The following is a 27,263-nucleotide window of genomic DNA, read 5'->3' on the forward strand; positions in this document are numbered from 1 at the left end:
ACACATTCACACACACACACACACAAGCAGACTTGAACAGATTCTAATTGCAGATAAGATCATTACAAATTGAAATAAATTCCATCCATCCATTTTCTTCTGCTTATGCTGTTAAGGGTCGTGGGGGGCTGGAGCCTATCCCAGCGGTTTTAGGGCGTGAGGCAGGGTTCACCCATGTGAATGTTGATAACGACAGTCTAGGTGCTGCATTTCTCTCTCTTCTAGATTCAATTGGTTTCCATCAGTCTGTACATGAACCCACTCACCACCACAACCACACTCTCGACCTCGTCCTACCATATGGAATTGAAGCTGAACATCTAGTTGTATTTCCACAGAACGCGCTTTTATCTGACCATCAGTTAATCACTTTTCAATTTGTATTAATCGACCACACGCCACAAAGGAAAAGGTAGTCTCCAGATGTTTGTCTGATCAGGCTGTAGCTAGATTTAAGGAAGCGATTCCATTGGTGCTAAATTCAGTGTCATGTCCCACTGTAACAGAGGATGCTGATGTCAACCTTAGTCCCTCCCAAACTGACCATTATATTGATAGTGCAACAGGCACCTTAACAACAACTTTGGACTCAATTGCCCCAATAAAAAAGAAATCTATAAATCCAAGGAAACAAGCACCTTGGTACGATTCAGAAACCAGACAAGAACAACCCGGGTTCCTCTTCAGTACTGTAGCAGGGAAGTACTGTTCAGTACTGTAACCAAGTATTCCTGTTTCCCTGGGTAGCAAAGATTTCATTAGACTTCTTTAATGACAAAATTCTACTTATTAGAGAGAAAATTTACCTCCTCCTGCCATCAGCTGACAACATGGCACCTATGACCTCAGAAGCCTTAGAGGCAGCTGTAGACCCAGACATACACTTTGATAGTTTTTCTCCCATTAGCCCTCATGAGCTAAGTACCTTAGCACACCTCTCGCTTGGACATGATCAATGTGTTGCTGTTATCTGGTTATGTCCCACAGTCCTTTAAAGTAGCAGTAATTAAACCCCTTCTCAAAAAAGCAACCCTGGATCCAGAAGTATTGGCCAACTACAGACCAATATGAAATCTTCCATTTCTCTCCAAAATTCTGGAGAAAGCAGTTGCTAAACAGCTGTGACTTTCTCCATAGCAACAGCCTATTAGAGGACTTCCAGTCAGGTTACAGGGTTCATCATAGCACAGAAACAGCACTAGTCAAAGTTACCAATGACCTCCTACTAGCATCAGATGAGGGACTGGTCTCTGTGCTGGTCTTGTTAGATCTTAGTGCAGCTTTTGATACCATTGATCACCACATCCTTCTACGGAGACTGGAACATGTCATTGGCATTAAAGGAACTGCACTAAATTGGTTTAGGTCATATTTACTAGGTTGATCTCAGTTCGTACTGACTAATGATAAACCCTCTGAAACCACTGCAGTCACTTATGGTGTTCCACAAGGCTCTGTGCTTGGACCAGTCCTCTTCACACTGTACCTGCTTCCTCTAGGTCACATTATTAGGAAACACTTGATTAATTTTCACTGCGATGCAGACGATACGCAGCTGTACTTATCAATGCATCCACATGAAATAAATCAGCTGACTAAACTGGAGGCCTGTCTAAAGGAAATAAAAACTTGGATGACCCATAATTTCCTTTTATTAAACTCTGATAAAACTGAAGTTATTGTGCTGGGCCCAAAACATCTTAGAGACACCCTATCTAATGAGACAGGTACCCTGGAAGGTATTACCTTGGCCCCCAGCACGACCGTAAGGAACCTAGGAGTTCTCTTGATCAGGATCTGTCCTTTAATGCCCACATTAAGCAAATTTCTTGGACTGCTTTCTTTCATTTACGAAACATTGCTAAGATCAGACACATCCTGTCTCAAAAAGATACAGAAAAACTAGTCCATGCCTTTGTCACTTCCAGGCTGGATTACTGCAATTCCCTCCTATCAGGCTGCACCAGTAGTTCCCTAAAGACTCTCCAGCTGGTCCAAAATGCTGCTGCCCGCGTGTTGACGAGAACTAGCAGAAGAGACAATGTCTCTCCTGTACTGGCTTCTCTGCATTGGCTCCCTATCAAATTCAGAATAGAATTCAAAATTCTCCTTCTAACATACAAAGTCCTCAACAGTCAGGCACCTTCATATTTGACAGACTTTATACTCCCTTATTACTCAGCTAGAACCCTTCGCTCCCAGGATGCAGGGTTACTGGTGGTTCTTAGAGTTTCTAAAAGTAGAATGGGAGCCAGAGCCTTCAGCTATCAAGCTCCCCTCATGTGGAACCGTCTCCCAATTTCGGTCCGGGATGCAGACACCCTCTCTACCTTTCAGAGCAGACTTAAGACCTTCCTTAAGCTTCAAGCTTAAGCTTTCCTCAAGCTTATAGTTAGGACTGCTTAGGCTGGCCCTTAGATATGCTACTATAGGCTTAGACTGCCAGGGGATCTCCCATGGTGCCCTGGGCTTCTCTCTCCTCCTCTCTTTCCTCTCTGTCCTCCTGTATGTGTCATACATAAATCACACTCATGTGTTACTAACTCGTCTTCTTCTCCGGAGCCTTTGGGCTCCCCGCATCCCAGATCCTGGGTGCTGCTGGAGGAGGCTGCAGACCTGAAGAGGCTCAAGCTACCACCCATAGCTCCACCTGCTCACGTCCCTGTCTGTCCATCAGTCCCTTCCCTTTTCTCTCTCTCTTTATCTCTGTCCCTCACTTTCCTTCTGTATATCTGTCTTCCTCCATTATCTGTCTTTGTCTCTCCCCCACTCTCCTGCTCTCTTTCCCCCTAACCAGTCAAAACAGAAGGCTGTCCCCATTGAGCCTGGATCTGCTTAATGTTCCTGCCTGTTAAAAGGAAGGTTTTCGTCATCACTGTTGCAGGATGTGCTTGCTGATGGAGAATTGTTGGGTGTAAATTCATTGAAACAGTGTGGTACTAGACCTACTCTACTTGTAAAGTGTCATGAGATAACTGTTGTTGTGATTTGGCGCTATAGAAATAAAATTGACTTGACCCTGGACGTGTCGCCAGTCCATCGCAGGGCCAACATATATTGACAGACAATCATTCACACTGACAGCCATTCCTACGGTCAATTTAGAAGAAGAAGAAGATTTATTGTCATTCTCAAAAATGAGGTGAGTCCAGTTGCCTAGTTTGATCATTTTTGAGAATTACGATGACCTGGATGACTGAGAATATTCACAAATACATTTATTGTTATTGTACAGGAATACATTATTAAAATATCCAATTATTTAAGTATCCAATCAGCCTAGTCCCCATTTGCATGTCTTTGGATTGTGGTAGGAAGCCGGAGTACCCAGAGAGAACCTATGCAGGGACAGGGAGAACATGCAAACTCCACACAGAAAGATCCCGTACTGAGCCGGGGCTCGGGCCCAGAACCTTCTTGCTGTGAGGCGACAGTGCTAACCACTGCACCACTGTGCTGCCTGAAATAAATTGTGATCAAAATTCTTTTAAGGCATTTCAAAGTAAACCAGAACCATGCATACATTTTCAGACAATAACCAAAAATAAGGCATCTTACTCTTGTCTATCTTCTATGAGAGACATCTTCAGCTTTTTTATTCAGTCCTTTTAACTGTGTGTATCTCGAGGTGTCAAATTTCTACTTTATACTTGAGTTTTGTGAATAGAGTTTCCAAATATTTGATGTCACAAATCCTGTTTTCGTAGGAACACCTCTAAACTCAAATGCTCTTGAAGCTCAAGACCAAATTTACCCTTCACCAATGAACGTGAAAATCCTCTTCCATTGTCAAACTCAGCACATCCATTATTCCACACTGTGCAGCATAAACATTCAACTGTGGAAACAAGAACTCTCATTGTTGACTGGAAGAGGATTTTAAGAATGGTGAAATTAATCTTGATGTCTTCAAGCTTCGACCCAACTCTGTGCAATTTAAAAACTCTCTTGTGTGCACCGTAGCAAAGCCAGTCAGCATTCTTTTACTGATAAAAGAAAATTAAAACTTGATCCCACTGATCAGAACACAGAGGACTCAGTTGGTAGTTGCGTACATTGTGAAAGCTCAAGATCGATAAACAGAAATTGATGATACTTGATCCCATCCATGTCGGTCATCCATCCTCCCTGTGTGCAGGTGTTCCTCAGGGACCTTGAGTGGGGGCGTCAGCAGCAGCAGAGCCTCTGGAAGCAGCTGCACTTCCGCAGGGTAGAGAAGGGTGTCCGGCAGACACTGCAGATGCTGGAGAAGAATTCTCCACCTCCATTGCCGTGATCCAGCAAGTAACAGTCAGGAGGCCAAGAACAAATATCGTCATCAGCATTTGTGTGTGCCTACACGGGACAAAAATCTGAAACCATTCTAACTGGAACTACTGAACGAAGACTTGATCTAGTCAATACCATTTTATAAGTAGTTTTAAGATAAATGTAATGTTGATTTCATGTTCTTCATCTTTGACGCATCAAAACCAGCACAGCTAAATCTGCAGTTGGCGTGAATACTGACAGTGTGTATGTTTATTTCGATCAATCGATAAAGTTCTTAATACTTTGAAGTCTCCAGAAGGTGTTTCCAGCTATCATATAAGATATGATAAGAATCAACCAGGATACTCCTTGTAGGAGTATAAGGCATTTCTTACACAGGACTTGTTCTTGTCTAAATTGGAGTTTCTTTTGTGTACCTAAAAGACAATGAGGAATTAATGCAGTATTGAGACAGCACTATTTGAATTATTAGTATTAGAATTATGGGAACAGTTTTAGTCCAAGGGCCCTTCTGTAAGCACACCTGTCCTTCAAGCATAAGCATCATTGCTAGTTTCAAGCTGGCACAAACTATGTTTTCACACCCACACCAAGCACCCTCACCCTTACACTAGCAAATGAGCTTGCACTCTGTCTGTGCCTGCAGGTGCTTAAGTATGTTAATGAGGGATAGTCTGCCATAACCATGGTGCAAAGTTATTTTGGGACACCAGAAAATATTTGCATCACAGACCAAGAAGAGGCTGGTCTTTGATCAATGGCATTATGTGTGAAGTGCTATTTGAAAGGTGCATCAGTCAAATGAGCAGGTATGCAGAATTATGATGCAGTTCTATTGATTGCGAATATGTGAAAAATACTGGCCACCAACTCTTCCCAGGCATGTTTCACTTCTGATGGCTTGGGTGGATGCCTGTTACTCACTTACATAAGCATAAGACATACTTGAAAACCTTAACCTGGTGCAAGAAGAGCTCTGTTTCTTTAGATGAGAAGCGCTCGCTTCTCCCAAGTTGGAATGAGTGTGTGACTGAAATAGCAACACACCAAGTCCAGTCTGACTGTGGCTTTAAAGGGAATGATATAAGGCACTCTGATTGGTTAAATTTATATCATGCCTGAAACACGCCTATGAATAAAAAAGTGTCCGATGCCTCTTTGCAAGGTGCACCATGGTTTGTGCTCTGATTACATCCATTCTAAATACCAAAATGGGGCTGAACACACCCCAAACGCATGGCATACACTTTGTGCCAACCACCTGGCTCCTTAGATTGCTTAACTAATGCATAGTGTTTAATTAAGTCAATACAGCATTTTTTTTTTTTTACTTTATGGCGGAAAAAAGATTGTATGGAAAATATTTTAACATTGAGATGGTTTTTGGCTTGTGGGGTATTTTTCAGCCCAATACAACCAAGGCCATATTGATGGCACAGCAATGGTAAACCATTTAAGTGGTTATGTGCACTGTTGTGCCATACAGGATGCACTTCTTTCTACATGTTGAAATACCAACAGTGTTACATTAAAGTTGCCTTATTTTTACTAAACACTGATTGTACTTTGATTCGAGGGCTGGGCATTGGTCTGTAGTACTGTACTCATCAAATATGCTGTCTGTACAAACCCAATGGACATGTAGTGAAAGGTTAATATGTTTTTGTTTGGTGGTTTGCACATGATAGATACGTTACTTAGATATATAGTTCATATGTATTGTATGTTCTCTGTTCCATTATGATTGACCTGTGCTCTTGTTTTGGTGATGGACTAATTGAAACATTTGCAATAAACATTGTGCAGTAAAGACTTCTGTAATCCCTGCTCAGACATATTGATGATAATAACATGGTCAAAAGGCAGAACATTTACTCTCCAGTTTTTTCATATACATTTTAACCTGGCTTTGATATCTTTCCATGTGTTCAAATTGAATGGTTGATTTCTTAGAATTGTAATGAGTTGTTTAAGTGATAGAAAAACAATTCTAATATTTCTGAAAATTTAGTATTAAGCTATAAATTTAAATAATTAATACACATTTTTTCTAACAAATGATGCCCTACATAAATCCATACCATCTAAAGCTCCAGATGTAAATAACTTAAAATACACTTTTATTTTTTTACATTGATTCTGTGCCCAATGATTACCTTAATGTTTAGCTAATGTTATAAATATGCTCCTACATCAACAATAGATGCATCATTTTCCTGAATGGCTGTTAAAACATGCTCACTGAAACCACATCTGGAGGTGGTCTGGGCCACATGTGGCTGCTGCATTTCTTCAGTGGTATGTATGCAAAGCATCTTGGAGCCACATTGGAGAATTGTCTCATCAGCTGATCTCTCTCTCTCTCTCTCTCTCTCTCTCTCTTTGTTCCCTCCCCCTAACATAATCCCCAGACAGTAATTCCTTGGGTATTAAATTGTTAGTGACAAACTCACTTTATATGTATTTTCAATACGATACACAGCAACAAATAAACATGTTTCACCTCGATGATTTGAGCAACATAACATCCTTCTATGTACCACTTTTATTATATATGAACTGTTTTGGGTACATTAAAAATGTGGCAAATGGAAGTAATGTTTATTGTTTACAAAGACGGAAAGTAAGGTCCAATCACAGGAGATGCATGTGGAAACATTTTTTAAAGCAAAGTGTGACCACACACAGCAGAGTTGTCCACTTCTGATTGGAATGGCATTTAAACCAGCAGTGCACAGGACCTAAATATGCAGTCAGTCAGCTGGATTTTGATCTAGTTAGCAATAAAAGACATGCTGTTGTTACAAATCAAACACACAAAGACAGTAACTAAAGGGCCTACTTCTGTGATGCTGTCACTGTCTCTGTGTTAAGGCAGGGGCCTCAAACTTTTGTTGTTTCAGATCCCCAGATTTGCAGGGCTGGTTCTGTAAGATCATGCTTTTCTGTTACCATGTCTCACATTTGCACATTGCACAAAGGTTTTCTCTAGTAGTGAGTAAATATTTAACCCAAATGGCTGTGGTGAGGAGTCACCACCTCGGCTGGTGAGGGACTCTTTTATTGCCCTTGCGAACTATCCCCACCCTGGCATGTCAGTGTGAGACAGAAGTCTACGCAGTGAGGACACATTCAGGACACCATGAGGTCCACTGCAGGTAACTTTCTCTTCCTCCTTCTACTCTACATATATCACTAGCTGATTATTCAAATGTAAACCTGTCATGCTGCTTTCTGTTGGCATTAACTTACTCATGGCAACTCATGGCTGCGCTACCGGCTCCTGTTTACCTGTGTGTTTTACGACAATGTAAAGTCTAAATGTATGTTGTTCCTATAATGGTTATTGGGATTGTCCTGGCACAGCAATCCTACATTATGCCTTTCAAAAAAAAGGAGTTCAAAAAGGCACAGAACAGAACCCACTATGCAGATAAACAGAGTGATTTATTCAGGCCTTAGGTTCAAAAAAGGAATGGAGCACAAAAACAGATGGATGACAGGGCTGGGCGAGGCAAAACGGAGGGCAGGCAAACAGCAGGGCTGGAGGAAGGAAAAACAAAACAGGTAAATCGGGGCAAAAATTCAGGGAACAGAGCTGGAGTCCAAGGAAATACTGAGAATGATTAGAGTAGCAGCCGAGAGCGTTACCACAGAGGTTGGAACAACGAACTGGCAATGGGTGGAGGAAGAGACTGGCTTAGGACTGCTGTGGAGAGTGGAATCAGGCTCATGAGCGCAGGTGTGCAGAGGAGGGTGGCTGGAGAGGATACCTGAAGGCCCCGCCCAGCCCTGGGGAAAACAAAAACATGGACAAGGAGCGGAAGTGCACCAGATCTAGGCAGGATCCTGACACTTACACCTTTAGTATCATACAATTGCTTACGTTGCTTACTTCCTGTTAAAATACTGCCCACTTCCAAACATATGGTGAAGCCTGGAAAATACTATGATTGACTTCCATCAACAGTGTGACTGTCTTCAACCTTTTTTGGAAATGAAATCAATTCACAAAGCGCCTCATAAATATGGGTAAATTTATGCCTACAGTTATTCCTGACACATTCCTTTTTAGTTAAGAGCATGCAGAGCCTTGACTGTGAGCAGTGTTGGGACTGCTCTTCCCACACCCAAACTTCCTCCTTACTCATTCAGGGTAGGGATGGCTGAGCTAGGCTGTCTTTTTAACACCATCTTTAATTTAGCACTAGCAAAACAATCATTTGTCATTGCTGGAAAGCCTGGTGGGGTAAATATCAAAAAGCTACTTCATGTGACTGCTGGGGTGACAATTTCTGCAAATTTATTTGTTGCGCCAATATTGTGACCCACCTGTAGGTCATGAGCCAGTATTTGGAAAAGGAAGACCTCTCATGTCATGAGAAACTCCTATGTACTCAGTACTCACTCTCTCTCACTCCTGCAGGTGAGAGAGCAAACAGCTTTGGCCTATGTTACCATAGCATCATAGTTTATATCATCTCAAAGGTATGACAATCTGAAACTTGCCTTTACGCACTTGTTCAAATGTTTGAACTCTGGAGGTCCATTATACTGTGACATGAATAAATGGTTGCAGAGAAAGAATGAATTGATAAATCAATATGTGATGCCAAAATTTAGCATCAAACAAGCCTTACACTTCAAAACTGCTACCAGTTGAAAGTACAGGGATCATTCTGGGGTTTTTTTCCTCAACAGCTTTAAACTTTCTTTAACCCCAATTTTCTCACCAGCTGGATTTTTGACTTATAAAGAGCTTACCCCTCAAAACATTAAAATTATTTGGGGTAAATAGTACTTTACTACACAATACTACTTGTGATTGTTTCACACAATCTGGAAAAAAATATTGGGGAGGGGGTATGATCTATCATCAGCTTTTCTAGGTTTAACAGTGAAAGACAATAAATGTCTTTTATATTTGTCATATTCCTTAGTCATACATTACCTACCCTGTGATTAAGGCAGATTTGCTTCAAAAGTGTGGCTTCAAACAATCTGACTCCATCAATTCAGTTTAATTTGTAACCCACTCACTGTCACAACCACACTCTTGACCTCATCCTAACATATGGAATTGAAGCTGAACATCTTTTTTATTTCCACAAAACTCTCTTTTATCAGACCATCAATTAATCACTTTTGAATTTGTACTAATTGACTACACTCCACTAAGGAAAACTGTAGTTTCCAGATGTTTGTCTGATCAGGCTGTTGATAGATTTAAGAATGTGAATCCATTGGTACTAAATTCAGTGTCATATCCTGTTATAACAGAGGACCCTGTTGTCAACCTTAGTCCTTCCCAAATTGATTGTTTATCAGTAGTGCAGCAGGCACCTTAAGAACAACTTTGGACTCAATTGCCCCATTAAAAAAGAAAACTATGAATCCAAGGAAACAAGCACTAAGATCCAATTCTGAATTCCAACAGCTTAAACAAGTAACTCAAAAACTGAAGAGGATGTGGTGCTCCTCAAACTGGAAACTCACATGCAATCTTGCAAGATAGCCTTAAACTTATTGGAAAGCCCTTTGTAAAACTAGAGTAGGCTGTTTCTCAGAATTAATAGAGGAAAATAAGAACAACCCCAGGTTTCTCTTCAGCACTATAGCCGGACTGACAGAGAACCACAGCTCTACTGAACCTAGCATTCCTGTATCCTTGAGTAGCAATGACTTTATGAACTTTTTAAGTGACAAAGTACTACTTATTGGAGAGAAAATTCTTCTCCTGCCATCTGCTGGTAACACATCATCTATAAATTCAGAAACCTTCCGCACAGCTGTAAGCCCACAAATATACCTGGACAGCTTTTCTCCCATTGACCTTGATGAATTTATTATCACAATTTCCACTTTAAATTGACCGTAGGTATGAATGTGAGTGTAATGGTTGTTTGTCTCTGTATGTTGGCCCTGCGATGGACTGGCGACCTGTCCAGGGTGAACCCCGCCTCTCGCCTGAAGATGCTGGGATAGGCTCCAGCCCCCCCCCCCCCCCCCCGCGACCCTTAACAGGAATAAGCGGAAGACAATGGATGGATGGATGGAATTTCCTCCTTTAAACCATCCACCTGTCTCCTACACCCCAATCCAACTAAGCTGCTTAAACTCTTTACCCCTAGGTAGCGCCTCTCAATGTGTCACTGTTATCTGGTTACGTTCTACAGTCCTTTAAAGTAGCAGTAATTAAACGCTTTCTCAAAAAAATCTACTCTGGATTCAGAAGGTTTGGCCAACTATCGACTAATATCAAGTCTTCCTTTTCTCTTCATAATTCTTGAGAAAGTAGTTGTTTTACAGCTTTGTGACTTTCTCCATAGCAACAGCCTATTAGAGGACTTCCAGTCAGGTTACAGGATTCATCATAGCTCAGAAACAGCACTAGTCAAAGTTACCAATGACCTCCAACAGGCATTCGATGAGGAACTTTTGATACCATTGACCATCACATCCTATTACACAGTCAGCTATGGTGTTCCACAGGGTTCCATGCTTGGACTAGTCCTCTTTACTCTGTATCTGCTTCAACTAGGGCACATAATAAGGAAACACTTGATTTCTTTTCACTCTTAAGCAGACGACACACAGCTGTACTTATCAATGCATCCACATGAAACAAATCAGCTGACTAAACTGGAGGCCTGTTTAAAGGAGATAAAAACATGTATCACCCACAATTTTCATTTATTAAACTCTGACAAAACTGAAGTCATTGTCCTGGGCCCAAAACATCTTAGAGACACCCTATCTAATGAGACAGGTACCCTGGATGGCATTACCCTGGCCCCCAGCACGACCATAAGGAACCTAGGAGTTCTCTTTGATCAGGATCTGTCCTTTAACCCCCACATTAAACAAATATCAAGGACTGCCTTCTTTTGTCTATGTAAGATTGCTAAGATCAGACACATCCTGTCTCAAAAAGATGCAGAAAAACTTGACTGTATTTTTGTTGTAGTTTTTGTTGCTTCCATACTGGATCACTGCAGTTCCCTCCTATCAGGCTGTGATAAAAAGTCCCTAAAGACTCTCCAGCTGGTCCAAAATGCTGCTGCCCACGTGTTTACCAGAACTAGTAGAAGAGACCATGTCTCTCCTGTACCAGCTTCTCTGCATTGGCTCCCTGTCAAATTAAGAATATAATTCAAAATTCTCCTTCTAGCATACAAAGTCCTCAACAGTCAGGCTCCTTCATACCTGACAGAGCTCCTAGTCCCCTATTATCCAGCTAGAACCCTTCACTCCCAGGATGCAGGGTTACTGGTGGTTCCTAGAGTTTCTAAAAGTAGAATGGGAGCCAGAGCCTTCAGCTATCAGGCTCCCCTCCTGTGGAACCGCTTCCTAGTTTCAGTCCAGGATGCAGACACCCTCTCTATGCTTAAGAGCAGACTTAAGACCTTCCTTTTTGATCAGGCTTATAGTTGGGCTGTTTAGGCTGGCCCTTAGATATGCTGCTATAAGCTTAGACTGCTGGGGGATCTCCCATGGTGCACTGGGCTTCTCTCTCCTCCTTTCTGTCCTCTCTGTCCTCCTGTTCAAATACATTTTATTAACTCATCTTCTTCTCTGGAGTTTTTGTACTTCTGCACTTCCCAGATGCCTGGCTGCTGCTGCAGCTGAAGGAGGCTACAGACCTGAAGAGGCTCAAGCTGCCACCCTTAGCATCAGTATTCGTATTAATATTGGTAGTAATTGTATTAGTATTCTCAAAACTGTATTAGCATTAGCATCAGCATTCTGGTTGTGTTTGCATCCATATAATTGCTCATATTATTTTGAAATAGATTGCTTTTTTTTAACCTGTTGTACCATTAGTAGCTAGTTGTTATTATTGTTTGCCATCCTTCTACTTCCAGCCTGTTCACTTCCCCGTCTATCCATCATTCCCTCCCTCTCTCTCCCTCTTTATCTCTGTCCCTCTCTTTCCTTCTGTATATCTGTCTTCCTCCATTATCTGTCTTTGTCTCTGCCCCACTCTCCTGCTCTCTTTCCCCCAAATCAGTCAAAGCAGATGGTGTTTCCCCTGGATCTGCTTGAGGTTCTTGCCTATTAAAAGGAAGGTTTCAAGACATGCTTGGTAATGCAGAATTGTTGGATGTAAATTCATTGAAGGAGTGAGATCCTAGACCTGCTCTACTTGTCAAATGTCATAAGATAGCTTTTGTTGTGCGTTGGCTTGACTTGGCTTGTATGACATAGGTATGTGCATGTATAGCAGACAAATTCTGTGCTCTCTCTCATGTGTCGCTTTAAATCCTACAGGCTGTCAGGACGTTATGGCGTTTCCACGGTCAGTATATACTTGCTTGCTCATCCATACTCTAACATAGCTGCTAATATACCGAAATCCTCTGCTTTTAAGGGACCATGCCCATGTTTTTGCTCAGACATTTTCTGAAAAGCTTTACATTACTGCTGTTTTCTAATGCAAATTTTTGTGCTTCAGATGTTTAATTGTGTTTCCTATATTTTTGTGCATAAAGCATAAATTGTGCCGAAGTGTTCTCTAATAATTATCAGTAAAATGATAATACAAAACAAGATAAGCACTGAACTGTAATCTCTGCTCTGGACTCTTGTCTACCAGTGAACTCCTTTAACACAATCAGGACCTCTTGGCACCTGAGTCATGAAGCTGTCATATTACCTGTCAATAATTGCATTATTGTGAGTCAATGTGTACCCTTCCTGAACTGCTAAGAGCTTGTTTGGCTGTGAGGTTTTTGCCTGTGTTCCAGATGATCTGCAGTATATTGTTATTGTCAGGCCAAAGAGGTCAAAAATATAGGTATAGACATACAAATATACATTGTTTATGTCCCACGATAAACTTTTCCTCCTGTGTTTACTGTATCTTTTAACAATATCTTTTGTCCTGTTCCTTACGGATAAGCTAGTACGCAGTGATTACGGCTGTTGTTTGTTTTGGATGTCCTCGTGTTGATGTCACACCAGTCTAACCAATCACAAATGATAATGCCAGGCAGCCAGAAATACCTCCTTGAACTATATTAAAATTTAATTTGGTATGACCATGTACATTACTTAATTAAACCCTTGGGAGCATTTGAAATACGAAATGTAGAGTGGGGAAAAAGATTTTGCCTGACAATTTGTTTTACTTTGGCACAGAACTAACACTTTCCTGATGGCAACAAGGAGAACTCATCAGCAAGAACATGACCATTAGAGAACAACATACTGGCAGCTTTCCGGAGGATTTGTTCGTTCTAAAAGAGTTTAAGTCAGTCAGAAAAACCTAGCTGAAACGTGATGATAACAATGACAAAGGATAACAACACTGACAGAAAAAAAGAGTTGAGTTTGTGGAGGAGCAGTATTTTCTGTTGTGAATCACATGTCTCAAACTTTCTTGGACTGTGTCTCCACTGAGCTCTTCAGTAAACCATTCACCTGTATTCTGTAATTTGAACCACTAAAATATTGCGCGTCCTTGGACCCCTGTATTACACCCTTCAAATATGAAGTAGATGAGAGAAACTACAAACTGACCAATAAGCATGCACAGACAAACAGTTTGAGATTAACCCTTTTCATTCCTTGAGTAATGTTTACTTTTGCCAGATAATCATTTGCTGAAAGGAATGCAAACCACCAGCTGAAGCTGAAATGGACAACACTAGTCAAAATAAAGCATGTGCAACTTTACTAAACATTGTCATGGTCCTTTCAAAGTGTATGGTATTACATAGTTTTATTGAATGGAAAGCATCCTGTTGTGTTCATCTATCTTTCCTTTGTTACAGTTTTCTCTTTAATCCAAAAGAAGGGATTGATAATCCAGCTTTGGTCATCACAGATGACCCTGGTAAAGTTCGACACTCAGACATTCTGGCTTGATCTATCTCTTGCTCCTGGCTGGGGATCACCTCATCTTAATAAACAAATGTGTCCAGATTTGGACCACAGCCCTGTGCCCAGACTGTGTCAGCTGAGGCGTCAGGATGGACAGAGTTTTGGCTTCTACCTGCGGATGAACAAAAATGACCAGGGCTTTGATATCAGAGATGTGGAGCCATGGAGCCCAGCGGAGCAGAGCGGCCTCCGAGAGGGAGATAGAGTGCTAGAGGTCAATGACCAGTATGTGGCCAACATGGAATTCTTCAGGGTTGGTATTCATCTGTCAGTCGAGACATCTACTAACTATATGTTCACCCTCACAGCAAGCATCTACAAGGCCATATTTCATGAACAAAGTCAATGGAATTATTTAAAATAACCAAAACATCAAAATCTTCGAACTATTATTGACAGAGGCCTCTATGACTCCTCAATAACTGTCTCTGCTGCTTTTGTTTTTCTAGTGAGAAAATTCATGCTCCCACCTGTGAACAGAAACCAAAATTTACTCAGAGGTCCAGTCCATGCCAAATATCCTCAATTGGATTTGTTAGACAACAGCACAGCAACGGTTCAAAGCTTAAAACTTTGAAAATACATGACAAATCAACTGTATGTGTGATCCCTTTGCAAGTTACACCAAAATGTAGCCTCAGGTGAGCCAAAATTTTCATGTACAATTTTAAACTCCATCACTTGTTTTCTAAAAAAAAATCTATCTTTCTATTCTATCACAATTTTCCTGAACTGACACCAAACACACTCATCTGCCTTCCACATGAGATCCATTTGAATTTTTTGACTTATCAGAATTTAGGCGTGCAATTCATCAAAATGTTTAACTATAAAAACACATTCACATTAACCGTGATTAAGCTTAATCTTAAGGTCTAACTGTCTCATTCTCTCCTTATCTTAACCTTAGTTTAACCTCTATGACCTCTGATAGCTGATGGGAGAGGACAAATCGCCCATTCAGAGAATCATTCTTCTCTCTGTATATATTCTTTGACAGGTGGTGCGGAAGATCCAGTCTTGTGGTTCACATCTGTTTCTCCTGGTGCTGGGGGAAAAGGATTATGAGCAGGTACTGTGTAGACATCCAGCCCATATTCCATCTATTTTCTACTGCTTATCCTGTTAAGAGTCACAGGAGGGCTAGAGTCTATCCCAGCAGCCAGTCCATCGCAGGGCCAACACATAGAGACAGACAACCATTCACACTCACAGTCACACCTACAGTCAATTTAGAGAATCAATCAGCCTCGTCCCCTCTTGATGTCTTTGGACTGTGGGAGGAAGCTGGAGTACCAGAGAGAACCCACACAGGAACAGGGAGAACATGGAGACTCCACACAGAAAGATCCCATGCCTGAGCCAGGGCTTGAACCCAGAACCTTCTTGCTGTGAGGCCACAGTGCTGACCACTGCACCACCGTGCTGGCCAATGAATTCATATTATTCACTTTAAATATACTTAGAGCAATATTATTAGGAAACCAAAATCCTCCATAAACCTTTGCTTTTATTCAGAGGATAACAAGACAACACCAAAAAGCTTGATCAGTTTCAAGTGTGGCTTTAGAAAATAAAGACTGTTATAACTTTGCCTTAAACGCTCAAGAATCACCCGAGGACAGCATCAGAGTCAAACAGTGTCAGTAAATTTGTTAACTGGCAAGTGCAGAAGACAGTGCGCATGAGTTTTCCACTACGACTTAAACACGGAAACACATTTTCTAATGATATGGTTAATTTAAATGTTGTAAGTGACCTCCAGCACCACTGTAAGGAACCTTAGTTATCTTTTATTAGTGTTTGTCCTGTTAACTTCAAAGAAAAAGGGGTGCAAGTGGATCATGGTGTCGTGAGATAACTTTTTTTGTGATTTGGCACTATACAAATAACATTGACTTGACTACTGCAGGCTGGGTTTATGGGAGTCAACCTGGAGATGCTGGCTACAGCCTCTAAAGGGGACCACTGTTCTAGACCCAGACTGTGTCACATCAGCAGAGACTTGGATTATGGCCTTGGGATGACAGTCAAATCAGTGGAAGGTACAACATATGACTGTCACTGTTCAAAAGACTGGTAAACACTCATTAACAAAGAGCAAGCAGAGCTATTGTGATGTGGTAGGTTGTTGTTGTGTTGTTTATTATACTGGGGGTGGGTGGGTGGGGGGGGTCAAAGATTAACTCTGGTCCTGTAAAAGTCCAATAATCATTCTTGACTCACTTCCTTAAACTCATGTCACTCAGGTCACCAGGACGGAATAGGTGGTTTTGATGGACCCTAAATGCAAAAAGAGCTTGTTTTGATTGAAAACATCTTAGTTTGATGGGCAATAGAGGTCAGTTGGATGACAAAAAAAATGATGATGACTAGCTTATCAGGCTAAGTTAATAAAACCCCTAACATTAGATAGGCAGCTAACTGAGCTAACTGTCGAATAACTACAACAAGCAGTATCTGACCATCAGAACACTCCGTTATTCAGTCTGTTCCTGGAATCCTTGATGAACCCCCTGCCAATACTACACACCTGCCTTGTTCTGATATGAATCTTAACTTTGAGATTTTTTTTACAGCAACCATCTATGTAGGGTGAGTGGTTGCCTCTACTGTTAGGTTTGTTATCACAGCCCTGTTGTCTCTTTTTGATGGCATCTAATTAGCATGTATATCTTTTTCATGTTCAATCTGATGGCCTCAAAATGTCAAAATTAGGAAAACAAGCCCTTCCTTCATGTCTTCTTTTGCTCTCTGGCTGCTCCAAGGCTCCATAAACTGTATATGCATGATAGTGAAAAGTAATGCTGGTGATTGAAGGATCATCATACATTACTGTGACATCTAGTGGTGTTGTTGGAGATTGCAAGTCCTCACCTCAGCCCATCAGGAAAACATTTCTACAATTTTGGCTTCACGTAGCTCTCACAGCATAAAAGCCAGCACTAGTTAACCCTTTATTATGGGGTCCCAGAGTGAAACACAGTTGTGAAAGAGGGAACAATGATTCAGCCCAGTTGATTCAACACAAGAGTCGTACTGCATGCTGATAATAACATGAATGATACGTGTGTGGGTTATGTTACCAGGTCAGAAAAGTCAGTACATCTTGAACACAGTGCCTGATGGTCCAGCAGAGAAAGCAGGTGTCCGCAGTGGCGACAGACTGATCTGGATCAACGGTGTCATGACATCCACACTCACACATTCCTCTCTCAACAGAACTGTAGGATCTAGTTTTCTATCTAGTCATACCAACATACATAACAACAACATACATGTCACATGGTTTGTTCATTTGAAGTGTTTGTGTTTGTGTCTCTTCTGGGGGGGGGTCCCTCAGATGAAGAAGAGTGCGGAATCAGTGACGGTGCTGGTCCTTGACAGTGAGAGTGAGTCCTGCTATGTCAGGAGGAAGATGCCTATCCTGCCTGTGATAGCAGAATGCTGCAGCCTCCCATACTCATCCAAGACCATGCACCTGGTGAAAGGACCTGAGGGGTATGGTTTCCTGCTTAGACAAGAGAAGCTGCCGGTCACACGACACATAGGTGAGCTCCCCTGTCACCCCTTTATAAAATCACATGATGCAGACTCCACTTGATATGTAGTTCAGTAGCTGGGGTGACATAGAAAGTAGGATTTTATTCCTGTTTTGTTTCTGCACACACAACCAGCAATTAAGATATATGTGACTAAATGAGACCACTTCGGCTTTCACAACTCTTACAACTGCAACAATTAATTGAATATTTGAATGGCAACTTGTTTCCAAGTTTGAAAGCAAAAATGTTACTGTTCCAAACATTTGGAAAACCAGAATTCGTGCTTCTGCTTCATTTGTGACAAAAAGGAGATTTTTGTATTGGACTGTTCCATGGACAAAAGACGCTTGGAAAATTGCGCTGACCATCCTTTTAATTTGACTTATATTTTATGAATAAAAGCAATTGATTAATCAGTGATTCAAATTGTTATTTGCAGCTCTAGTTGTTAGCATTATGAAATGAAAACATCATGATTTGGCATCTACACCTTACATCAGCAACAACATGTTATTTAACATGTGGTCCCCTTTGACAGGAGTTAGCGTGTTGCTGCCACCACACTGGACAGACTTGCATTTTACTCAAACCATCCTGTAACCTGTATACTGCATACAGGAATAGCAAGTTGACAAGCTGATGTAAACCCTTCTTATTAGTGCTGGCAAAATGAATTGGTTTAATTCAGAAATGTTGTCCTCACAATAGAGTGCACTTGTGCTTCATTGCTGGACAAGTTTATTGCTTAACAGTAAACTCTGTGTGTGCGTGTGTGCGTGTGTGCGTGCGTGCGTGTGAGTGAGAGAGAGAGAGAGAGAGATATTTTTTTGAGATTAAAAAACCTTTTTAATTTAACTCAGTCAAATCTTTAACTTACTCTACAATAAAAAAGAAAAATATACACAACATAGTCATTTCTCAAAAAACACATTCATCACATCTTCTCACATACTGTACATGATTTTTTTTTTAATTAACCAAGTAGACTTCCTAAAAACAGTTTATCTTCCTTCACAGCAACTGCCACACACCAGACCCTCTCAAAAGAGCCCAAATCTTTCCTCAGACTAAAATAGTTGAAATCAAGAGTCAGCCTTCTCTTAATCATTCTGAGGAAAATCAGTTTCACATCACAGTCCCAAGGCCCTTCCAACTTCTTCCTCCTGCTCAGGTACACTGCCATTTTAGCCTGCCCTAAGAGGAAGTTAAGGAGGTTACACTTTGCTTCCTTTTTTGATTCTATCTAACACCTAGGATGAACATGTGCTTGGTAAAGCACACATCAAAAACACAAAAGAGCTTCTTTTGAAAGACAAAATGAACCTGCAGCCTGTTACATTCTAGAAAACAATGAAAGACAGTTTCTCCAAGAGGACAAAAAGGACACTGCTCATCCACAGTGGGATTTAAGATGGACACAAAGGCATTTACAGCCACTGCCCCATGCAGGACTCTCCACTGTAGTCAAGTCAAGTCAATTTTATTCATACAGAGCCAAATCACAACAACAGTTATCTCATGACACTTTACAGGTAGAGCAGGTCCAGTACCACACTCCTTCAATGAATTTACACCCAACAATTCTCCATCAGCAAGCACATCCTGCAACAGTGGCAACAAAAACCTTCCTTTAACAGGCAGGAACGTGGAGCAGATCCAGGCTCAATGGGGACGGCCTTCTGCTTTGACCGGTTGGGGGGAAAGAGAGCAGGAGAGCCGGGCAGAGACAAGGACAGATAATGGAGGAAGACATTTATGCAGAAGGAAAGAGTGGGACAGAGATAAAGAGAGAGGGAAGGGAAGAGACTGATGGACAGACGGGGACGTGAGCAGGTGGAGCTACGGGTGGCAGCTTGAGCCTCTTCAGGTCTGCAGCCTCCTCCAGCAGAGCCCAGGATCTGGGATGAGGGGAGCCTGAAGGCTCTGGAGAAGAAGACGAGTTAGTAACACATATGAGTATGATTAATGTATGACAAATATAGGAGGACAGAGAGGAGTAGAGAGAAGCCCAGTGCACCATGGGAGATCCCCCAGCAGCCTAAGCCTATAGCAGCATATCTAAGGGCCAGCCTAAGCAGCCCAACTATAAGCCTGATCAAAAAGGAAGGTCTTAAGTCTGCTCTTAAAGGTAGAGAGGGTGTCTGCATCCTGGACTGAAACTGGGAGACGGTTCCACAGGAGGGGAGCCTGATCGCTGAAGGCTCTGGCTCCCATTCTACTTTTAGAAACTCTAGGAACCACCAGTAACCCTGCATCCTGGGAGCGAAGGGTTCTAGCAGGATTATAGGGGACTAGGAGCTCTGTCAGGTATGAAGGAGCCTGACTGTTGAGGACTTTGTATGTTAGAAGGAGAATTTTGAATTCTATTCTGAATTTGATAGGGAGCCAATGCAGAGAAGCTGGTACAGGAGAGACATGGTCTCTTCTACTAGTTCTGGTCAACACGTGGGCAGCAGCATTTTGGACCAGCTGGAGAGTCTTTAGGGACCTACTGGTGCAGCCTGATAGGAGGGAATTGCAGTAATCCAGCCTGGAAGTGACAAAGGCATGGACTAGTTTTTCTGCATCCTTTTGAGACAGGATGTGTCTGATCTTAGCAATGTTTCGTAAATGAAAGAAAACAGTCCTAGAAATTTGCTTAATGTGGGCATTAAAGTACAGATCCTGATTGAAAAGAACTCCTAGGTTCCTTACGGTCGTGCTGGGGGCCAAGGTAATACCTTCCAGGTTACCTGTCTCATTAGATAGGGTGTCTCTAAGATGTTTTGGGCCCAGGACAATGACTTCAGTTTTATTAGAGTTTAATAAAAGGAAATTATGGGTCATCCAAGTTTTTATTTCCTTTAGACAGGCCTCCAGTTTAGTCAGCTGATTTGTTTCATGTGGATGCATTGACAAGTACAGCTGCGTGTGTAGGTCTCCAACTCTCTTTGTTAATGGCGGTTTATAGAGTGCCCTCCATGAAGGCTCCACTCCTGGATTTAAACCCAGATGGACTCTCCATGGAGTATCAGCCCGACCTTTTAACAGAGATCCAGAGATAGACTCGCCACAGGAAAAGGTCCAGAGTCACTTTGGTATAGAAGATTTTGCAACTGGGAGATAAAACGCTCAAGTTCCTCAGTGGAGAACTGGTTCCTCCAGACCTTTAACATATTCTGGATGAGCCTCACTGTGTGACCCCCACAGCAGCAGAGAGAGCAGAAGCATCCTCCAGTTGTGGGCCACACAGCTCCATCACCTGCCCCAGTGTGGCAATGTGAGCATTCAGAAACTTCTCTGCAACAGAGGGGCCAAAAGTCCGACTCACATCGAAGCGAGTTCCAAAAACAATGGGTTCTTTCAGAAACCACAACAATGAACTGCAAGTCTTGATCTCTCCTTTCTGAAAAGTCTCCAAATTTTAAAAACACTCTAATAGACATCTGGAAAAGTCTAAGTTCTGTTTTCTAAGGTCCATTAAAAACAGTGATTCCTGCAATCCCAATCCACAACACTGAGCTAGGACACCCTGAGCTGGCGGCCTCCACACCAGGTCTGAGGGTCCAGTCAGTAGCCTCTGAATGATCTGCAGCCGAAAAGCTGCTCCTGCTGGCCAGGTGTATGAGACCCTGTCCCCCCTCCTCTCGGGAGAGGACACTCTGTGGGACCCAGTGGAGATGGTCCCAGAAACAGTCTACAATCAGCACCCAGACTTTGGCCAGCAGAGTCACTGGAGGGTCCACACAGGAAAGCCGATGCTAGAACATGGAAGCAGCCAGATTGTTGATTATTAAAACATGACCCTTGAAAGACATTTTTGGAAAAAATCCACTTCCACGTTTTAAGTCTCTCCTCCACTTTCTCCAGAACATTGTCCCAATTCTTCCCAACAGTATTCTGATCACCTAAGTAAACACCCAGATACTTGATCCCTCCTTCCCTCCAAATGAGCCCACCAGGTAGTTTTACCCCCTGCAGCTCATCTCCTACCGGCAGAGCTTCCCTTTTTCCCCAGTTAAATTTGGCTGAAGATATTTCACCAAAATTCTGAGCACTATTATTCAAAAAGTTAAAATCATTCTGATTTTGAATAGCAATAATCAAATCATCTGCATAAGCAGACAATTTCAAAACTGAGCTACAGTTGGGAACATGAAAACCAGAAAGACCCATTCTCAGTTTGTGGAGGAAAGCTCAATTGCCAGGGAATACAGCATCCCTGAGAGAGGGCAACCCTGCCTGACACCCCTCTTCACTTTAAAGGGAGCACTCAAACCACCATTAATTTACAAAACTCTCAATGTCTGCATACAAGGCTTGAATCTTAGCAATAAGACCTGAGCCGAACCTAAAACCTTCCAGCATTTGCCAGAGACAATCATGTTTGGCCCTGTTAGTGCCAATTTGTATGGTGTCGTGCCATATTTCATATTTGTATATTTCTACATTTCTCATGCATTATGCCTCTGGATGTATGTATTTGGGTTCATGCAATTTCTATGTTTACCAGTAGGCAGCGCCACCTGCGCAGGAAGCAGAAATGGTTTGTCTGTCAGCTTTTTAAGCTGTACAGCTCTGATGAGGTTCAGGAGTGTGTTTTGATACCGGTGAGAGCATCCAAGTTTTTGACTGTCACCGTCAGTTTCGGGTTTTTGCACTTGTCAAGGAATAATTCGTTTGCTTTTGTATCTTTCATGCAGTGTGCATTTTGGACTGGTTTATGTGGTGTGAGTAAACCCACTTTGGAGTATTATTGCAACGGTACAGTGAAGCCTAATTATTTAACTGGCAAGTAGCCCGTGAACGCGTCAGTTACATGTTTAGATCAGTTTCAGCCACCTCATGGCTTGTAGGTTTTTTGTTTTCTAGTCCCAAGTAAGTCAAGCCATTATAGACCCTATCAAATGCTTTCTCTTGGTCTAAAGAAACAAGACCACGTTTAGCACCCAATAATCTGGAGACGTTCAAAACATCATGAATCGAGTGTACTTTGTCTGTGATCAACATGCCTGGTACACAGTAGGTCTGGTCAACATGAATCACCTGCTCCATCACTTTCCTCAGCCTATTTGCTAAGAGAGAAGTTTGTAATTGGTGCAGAGAAGGGCCACCGGTCGCCAGTTTTCAGGTTCTGAAGATCCCCATTTTTTTGGCAGGAGTGTGAGTACTGCTCTCCTGCAACTCAGGGGCAACTGTCCCCTCAGCAGGCTGTCCCTGAGAACATTCAGCAGATCCTCCTCAATCACTGGCCAGAGGGCTTTATAAAAGTCAGCTGGCAGGCCGTCTATGCCTGGTGCTTTCCCAGGCCTCAGGCTCTGCAGCGCCTCCAACAGTTCCTCCCGAGAGACATCAGCCTCCAAACATTTGTTGATATCTGCTGACACCTTTGGCAGACCACCGAGAAAAGAAAGCAATTATCTGGTTTCTCTGTGTACCACAATGAAACAACTCCTGGTAGAAGCTGGCTGCATACTGATGGATCTCTGGCAAGTCTCGGAGCAGCTGCCCATCACCGGAGTGCAGACAGTGTATCAGTCTCCTCTGTCCATTCTTCCTCTCAAGTCCAAAAAAAAGTGAGAGGGAGCATCCATCATGTCCACATGCTGGAACCTACTGCGTACCACAGCTCCCCTGGTGGGCACACCCAGTAGGTCAGCCAACACACACTTAACTTGTTTTGCAGATTTCAATATGTCTTGTACAGTGGTGCAGTGGTGCAGTGGTCAGCACTGTGGCCTCACAGCAAGAAGGTTCTAGGTTCAAGTCCCGGCTCAGGCACGGGATCTTTCTGTGTGGAGTCTCCATGTTCTCCCTGTTCCTGCGTGGGTTCTCTCTGGTACTCCAGCTTCCTCCCACAGTCCAAAGACATCAAGAGGGGACGAGGCTGATTGATTCTCTAAATTGACCGTAGGTGTGACTGTGAGTGTGAATGGTTGTTCGTCTCTATGTGTTGGCCCTGCGATGGACTGGTGACCTGTCCAGGGTGAACCCCGCCTCTCGCCCGTAGGTGCTGGGAAAGGCTCCAAGCGGAAGATGACGATGGAATATGTCTTGTTTCTCCTGTGGAGTCTGCTAACTCCTGCAACTCCACCAGTTCTCTCTCCAGATTCCTGATAGTCCCTGGAGACATTGCAAGTGTATTCCAGACACAGAGATTTGATCTGGCTCTTTCCTATATCCCACCACGGCTGCAATGAAGTCAAACTGGATTTTGTCATTCTAAAATCCTTAGAAAAAACAGTCAGAGCCCTTCTAAAACTATTATCAACCAAGAGTGTTGTGTTCAAATGCCAATATGCACTGTTACACCTGAAACTATGAATGTAAATTAAACACTCTACTAATGAGTGATCTGAAAACCCAAATGGGTTTATATTACAACTCTTAAAAACATTTAAATGATATTTAAAGCAGTAAAATCGATCAAGTCTGGACTTTGACAGGAGACCATTTTTAGATTGTAGCCAGGTATATGAAAATTTCTCCACACATCAGAAAGATCGTGGGTTTCCATTCATTTCTTAAAATGCTTTTGTGAGGCAGCATGAGGTTCAGGGTGATTCCCGTCTAATGTGGGGTTCTCTGCAGTTAAAATCACCTCCAATGATCAAATATTCACCCCTGCCACACCTCTGAAGTACACCATCTAACGTGTTCAAAAAGACCAGCCTCTCTGTTGGAGCATACACATTAAAAAAAAAATCATTGTCACACTTTCAAACTGTGCCTTGATTTTCAAAATATGACCCACCATTACATCTTCCACATCAACACAGACTGGATTAAAATCTCTGGAAAACCAAACTCCAGGTTTTCAACTTTTACCCTCAAACCTTTTGTATCCTTGAAGAACTTTTTTATTCTCATTATATAATAGGCACTTTCAGTGCATATTCCCTCGTTGTCTTCATCGCTGTCAAACAAACTGTCCTGTCCCTGGGATGGAGACATTTCTTCTTTTGATGCCTTTTTGGCTCTGCTGCTGCTCCGTCTAGTCTCTAGTTTCCTTTTAGACGCAAGTTTTAACAAATCATCATCAATCACTATATCCTCCTCCTCTCCTTCCTCCAACACTGCTGCCACCCTGACTGTCTGTCTCACCAACTCACTCAACCCCCCCCCATCTCCACCTCCCCACTATCAGGATGATTCACACACTGCACACTGTTCACCCTCCACCTGTGTGTTGTCTGTCACCTGTGGATCCATCACGCTGTCCGTTGCGCCCCGCGTGTCTTGTCTGTGGCTCCGGACTTTGAGTGTCCGATGGCTTCTCCATAACAGGATCCGCCTATGCCGGCCTAACTGGCTCGGCACCACCGGTCCCAATCGACGGCCCATCGTCCCCCGCCGGCTCGGCTCCGCCGGCCGCGGCGTCCTGCTCTGGGCACGCACAAATGAGATGTCCCTCCATCCCACATCTAAACCGCTTCATATTTCCCGAAGTAACATGGACAGTATAATCAAAGTTGACAATTTTGAATTTTAGCACAAGATTTCGTTCCTCAGGGCTCTTGAGAACCATCAGCACCTGTCTTCTGAACAATACCACGTTTCAGGTAAAGAGTTTTACAACTCAGCAGAATCCGTTTCATGGGAGCAATCAGCTGACAGTGTCGTGCCAGCTCCTTCTCTAAAACCTCATTCCGTATGAATGGGGGGATGTTGGAAATGATGACCCTTCTGGCAGGGCTAACCAGAGAGAGAACGGGAGTGAAGGTTCCCTCAATCACTGCCCCGCTCTGAACTACCCGGTTCACCTTCTCAACACTGTCCAGAAAGATCACCACTGCGCCGTTCATTCTGGAGGCCGACTTCATGCTGTCATAGCCGCGTACCTGACCAAATGCCAACCTGCACTCCTCCACCGAGCAGCTCACTATTGGCACCATCTTGATAGCATGCCGACGAGTCAGCCTCTCCAGGCTGGAGCCAGCAGACAAGTTGGAGTTTGAGCCACCACGCTCACCACGAAACCCCCCCACAAACAACCCCCCCCCCCCACACACACACACACACACAGCCCGAAAAAAAAACACAGACCCCAGCATTTACAATCAGTGAAACTAAACTCAAATAAACATATAAATCAAGTCTGAAAAAGAGCATAGAAAATTAGAAATTTAGCAAGAAACTTCCACCTCAATCGCGCTCTCTCACACCTGCTCAGAGAGAGAGAGAGAGAGAGAGAGAGAGAGAGAGAGAGAGAGAGCGGGAGAGAGAGAGCTACTGTGTAGATAGATATAGTGTAGTAAGTGGGAGTAGTAACCCAATGTTTTCCATATCCTGACTCAAAGGTATTTTGCAGCGTTCCTCTGACTGAAAAACTGATGCTCTCAATCAGGGTTTTTCAGAGTTCAAAATCCCCTTTAAGTAAGCTTGCAATAATCTGATTTAATATCTTTTGTTGATATCTGTCTGCTTGTGGTAGTTCACATACTACGGGAGGTGGATGTGGGTAGTCCAGCTGAGGGAGGAGGGATGGAGGATGGAGATCTGTTGATGGCTGTCAACGGGGAACCTGTGGAATCCATGGAGCATGAGGACATAGTAAAACTAATCAGGCTTAGTGGCGACAGAGTCAGTCTCACTGCTATGTCTGTACCAGGAAGAGGTTTTTACAGAGAGGTGAGCACCATCATGTCAGGAACTTTGAGAGGGTAACAAGGCAGCGCTAAATTTATGTTCTGTCTGCATGTGCATTTCCCTGCAGTTAGGCATTCCTCCCCTGTTGTTCCACGAAGATTGGACACTCCAGGATGAGAGGAAGTGGGCTCAGAACCAGAGTGGAACCCCGCTGAGACATGGCGGAGGATGCACATCATATCCCACACTCACACACTGTGATCAGGATACACATGAGATGTGGGTTAGTTTGACCTCAGACTGTGTCCCAGGTCAAATGGGAACTTTAGCAACACAGGTAAACCATTACATATCTCTTGTGACCCCAGTTAGAGCCCAGTTGTGAATGAGCAGTGGATCAAGGAACCACAGCATGAGGAGTCGTATGTCAAGTCTTTGCTTTGTGTTTCCAGCTCCAACAGAGAGCCAGTATTGATGCCTTCTTGTGATGGAGCCACTGACAGCATGGAAGCACTGCTTTGAGATGGAGTTCTTTTTGTTTGAATAATCCAAATCATCAATGGACACTACATCTGATTTGTGTACCCTTGTGATTGCCATTTTGATTTTTGGCAATGAGAAACAACAGACATCGTGTGAAAAATTATGCATATGAACATTAATTTAAAAAAAAAAGTATTAATAAATACATTTATTTTTTAATGTTCTGATGTTTTGTTGTATCTTTTAGAACAGGCAAAAGCCAAAAATATTGCATGTAAATTGCAAAAAAAGTAATTAGCTCATTTTTGGAAAGAAAGCAACCGAAGAGCTGAAATACTAAAGAAACAACTACAAACTGGCAAACCTGAATCAGTTCAAATGTATTGAAAATTATTAACAAATTTAAAAAATGCTGGTCAAATTAGTGATGCTGGACTTAATTTCTTAGGTTAAAATATTTGTGAGGATTCAAGTGGTTTTCTAAAAACCACTTGAAAACACCTGCTCTGT

The 27,263-nt window shown here is 42.5% G+C and overlaps 2 protein-coding genes across 2 annotated transcripts in view; both read left to right on the plus strand.

The window, feature by feature from the left end:
* nlrx1 (NLR family member X1) overlaps window positions 1-6,739 on the plus strand; it is a 40,883-nt gene extending 34,144 nt beyond the window's left edge. Inside the window, exon 12 of the mRNA XM_086216115.1 lies at window positions 4,139-6,739. Within this exon, the coding sequence (XP_086072241.1) occupies window positions 4,139-4,276 (138 nt within the window). The 3' untranslated portion in view covers window positions 4,277-6,739. The remainder of the gene's footprint in view (window positions 1-4,138) is intronic.
* Window positions 6,740-7,365: 626 nt separating this feature from the next.
* LOC147254472 (Na(+)/H(+) exchange regulatory cofactor NHE-RF4-like) lies at window positions 7,366-27,001 on the plus strand. The gene is made up of 11 exons (XM_086215153.1): window positions 7,366-7,430; window positions 12,544-12,571; window positions 14,049-14,110; window positions 14,199-14,410; window positions 15,158-15,229; window positions 16,070-16,202; window positions 17,247-17,383; window positions 17,501-17,708; window positions 26,116-26,312; window positions 26,398-26,607; window positions 26,723-27,001. Exons 1-11 carry the CDS (start codon window positions 7,415-7,417, stop codon window positions 26,756-26,758), a joined length of 1,311 nt encoding a protein of 436 aa, XP_086071279.1. The 5' UTR covers window positions 7,366-7,414; the 3' UTR covers window positions 26,759-27,001.
* Window positions 27,002-27,263: the final 262 nt, after the last annotated feature.

Source organism: Aulostomus chinensis, chromosome 10 (assembly GCF_037954235.1).
Source record: "Aulostomus chinensis isolate RoL2024-O1b breed Wild chromosome 10, RoL_Achi_v1.0, whole genome shotgun sequence".
Classification (NCBI taxonomy): Eukaryota; Metazoa; Chordata; class Actinopteri; order Syngnathiformes; family Aulostomidae; genus Aulostomus; species Aulostomus chinensis.

Excerpts from the sequence above, each read along its gene's own strand:
- LOC147254472 (XM_086215153.1), top strand. Across the intron at positions 12,572-14,048 it reads GACGTTATGGCGTTTCCACG|TTTTCTCTTTAATCCAAAAG; the intron begins GTCAGTATATAC and ends CCTTTGTTACAG. Across the intron at positions 17,709-26,115 it reads GCCGGTCACACGACACATAG|TTCACATACTACGGGAGGTG; the intron begins GTGAGCTCCCCT and ends TGCTTGTGGTAG.